At 37.8% G+C, this 2,033-nt stretch overlaps 1 protein-coding gene across 1 annotated transcript in view; it reads left to right on the top strand.

Moving 5' to 3' along the window:
- Positions 1 to 628: 628 nt before the first annotated feature.
- Positions 629 to 2,033, top strand: part of LOC119594964 (protein bicaudal C homolog 1-like) — a gene marked incomplete at its 3' end in the record, with an annotated part of 40,730 nt that continues 39,325 nt past the window's right edge. The window contains 1 exon segment of the mRNA XM_037944091.1: positions 629 to 918. Within this exon segment, the coding sequence (XP_037800019.1) occupies positions 744 to 918 (175 nt within the window).

Genomic DNA, 2,033 nt, shown 5'->3' with positions numbered 1-2,033 from the left:
AGCACAATTTTATAATATCTTATTAGGCTTAAGATCGTCGTTTGTCTCTTACCATCGTTTAGCACCTTATTCGTGAAACTGTTTGCTATTAATAGCTGATTATAATAATTTAAGCGTTTACTGCATTACTTCTACAATACACACGTATACACACAGATATACACGCTCATGCATATATCATACACATATAAGACAACGAATAAAAAGTGTTTTTTTTCTCTTGATTATGCAAATGTAACCAACGCATTCTCTATATATCATAGGTGTTGTGTACTGTACGGGAAGCTTCAGATATATATGTATATATACATACATATGTGTATATATGTTTATACATTGTTATATATGTATATATATGTATACTTGTGTTCATATTCATTACTCACGGTATCAGTGCATAGAACATTTTTTCACAGTATATAGTTCTCATTATCATTTTAAGGGCTCAATAAAGTTCGCCCTGAGGAAGAATGTGTAAATGTTTAATTCATCTGTTGAGTGTCCACCAACTAATACATTGGTAACCCCTGAAATATGCATTTTTGTGACGACTCATAGGTGGCGCTTGTATCAACAACCCAAATTGCTTATTTCACGAGGACTTTCCTGTCTTTCTTGAACAGTCTGCCTAACCGTGCGAGCGTGCACAGTATGGTCCCGTCCAGCGACATACGATAGCCAACCTCCATGACCTCTTCTACGATATTATAATAACGACAGAACGTAGTTTTCGTGACAGAATAATGAACGTGGGACCACACGATTACCAAGAGTCTGACGAGGTTTCCGAAGCGTTCTCTGAAGGAACAATATCAAGATGCAACAGCGTGGAGAAGATGACCGTGACCGTTCTGGCAGACGGCCTGGTAGAGGAGAGGTTTCGCGTCGACAGAAGAAAGTTAGAGGCGATGATATTGGGTGAGTTTGGGGCGTCTGGGCGGTAAATTGTTGTTTATTATCCGAGGGATGTTTGGTATCGGGGGTCACTGTATGATAGAAATGGGAATATTAAAAGGGTGTTGTTGGCCGTGTCTCTTAGCAACCCCGCGCTCACGGCAGGGTTCTCGCTCGGTGGACGTGGACGGTTTCTATTCAAGGGTTCATTAAATACAGTAGTAAAGATAAAGCAATAAAGCATGAAATGAATATAGAATAAGCGTCAGAAACTATTGAACAGCCAACTGGGTTGAAAATCAGTAGCGAATGAGTTGTGATAACTTAACGCATTCCTAGAACTATAGAAATAAAAGTCGTCCGTGTATGAATATGTATATATACACATTATGCACATCGTTATTTATGCTCTTAGTGTGTACTTTTGGCTTAGTATGCGATTGTATATGTTTCTATGTTTACATGTTTGTGGGTTTGATTGTTTTGATGTCCAGGATTTCTCGGAATCTAATGGAGACACCTGGCAACTCTGATTAGTTTGTTTACGTGAGTACACAACAGAGTAAAATTATGAATGGATGGGAGAGCGATCGGCTGTTGCTTAATTTCCTCAGTCAGGTGTACGTATGCCATGGAATAAATACTGTGTGAACTTCATTGCTTTTGTCATATCATTAAAATATGCCTTTTAACAGTCCAACAGTTGCATTTAACACACAACCTTAAGTTCTTATGCGTACAATAATCACGCATTGCATACCTTCCTTCAGCCTGTGCATTATATAGTACATGATAAAATTAACAATGCATAGTTGTTCGATGAATTTGAAAACTTTGTTTTCTATTTTCTCAAAGCTGTCACATGTGAAAATGCCGGTAACACACGGGAATCGATAACCATGCATTCTAAGAAGGAAACTTTCGAGAGAATGAATTACAATGAATGATTTTCACAACACAATAGACGGTTGACTCGTCTTCGATTATTTTTATTAAAATATCCCACATAACCAAGATTCCAGAACGTATATATTACTACACAAAGGCAGAAGTTTCACCTAATTCCCGAGACCTTGAAAAAAAAAATTGAAGCTGCGCCATTCGGTGTTTATTCCTCCGTCGTATTATCCACTTCATAT

This window comes from Penaeus monodon, chromosome 35, assembly GCF_015228065.2.
Source record: "Penaeus monodon isolate SGIC_2016 chromosome 35, NSTDA_Pmon_1, whole genome shotgun sequence".
Classification (NCBI taxonomy): domain Eukaryota; kingdom Metazoa; phylum Arthropoda; class Malacostraca; order Decapoda; family Penaeidae; genus Penaeus; species Penaeus monodon.
The sequence above is the reverse complement of the archived record's forward strand: the minus strand, read 5'-3'. Positions and strand labels throughout refer to the sequence as shown.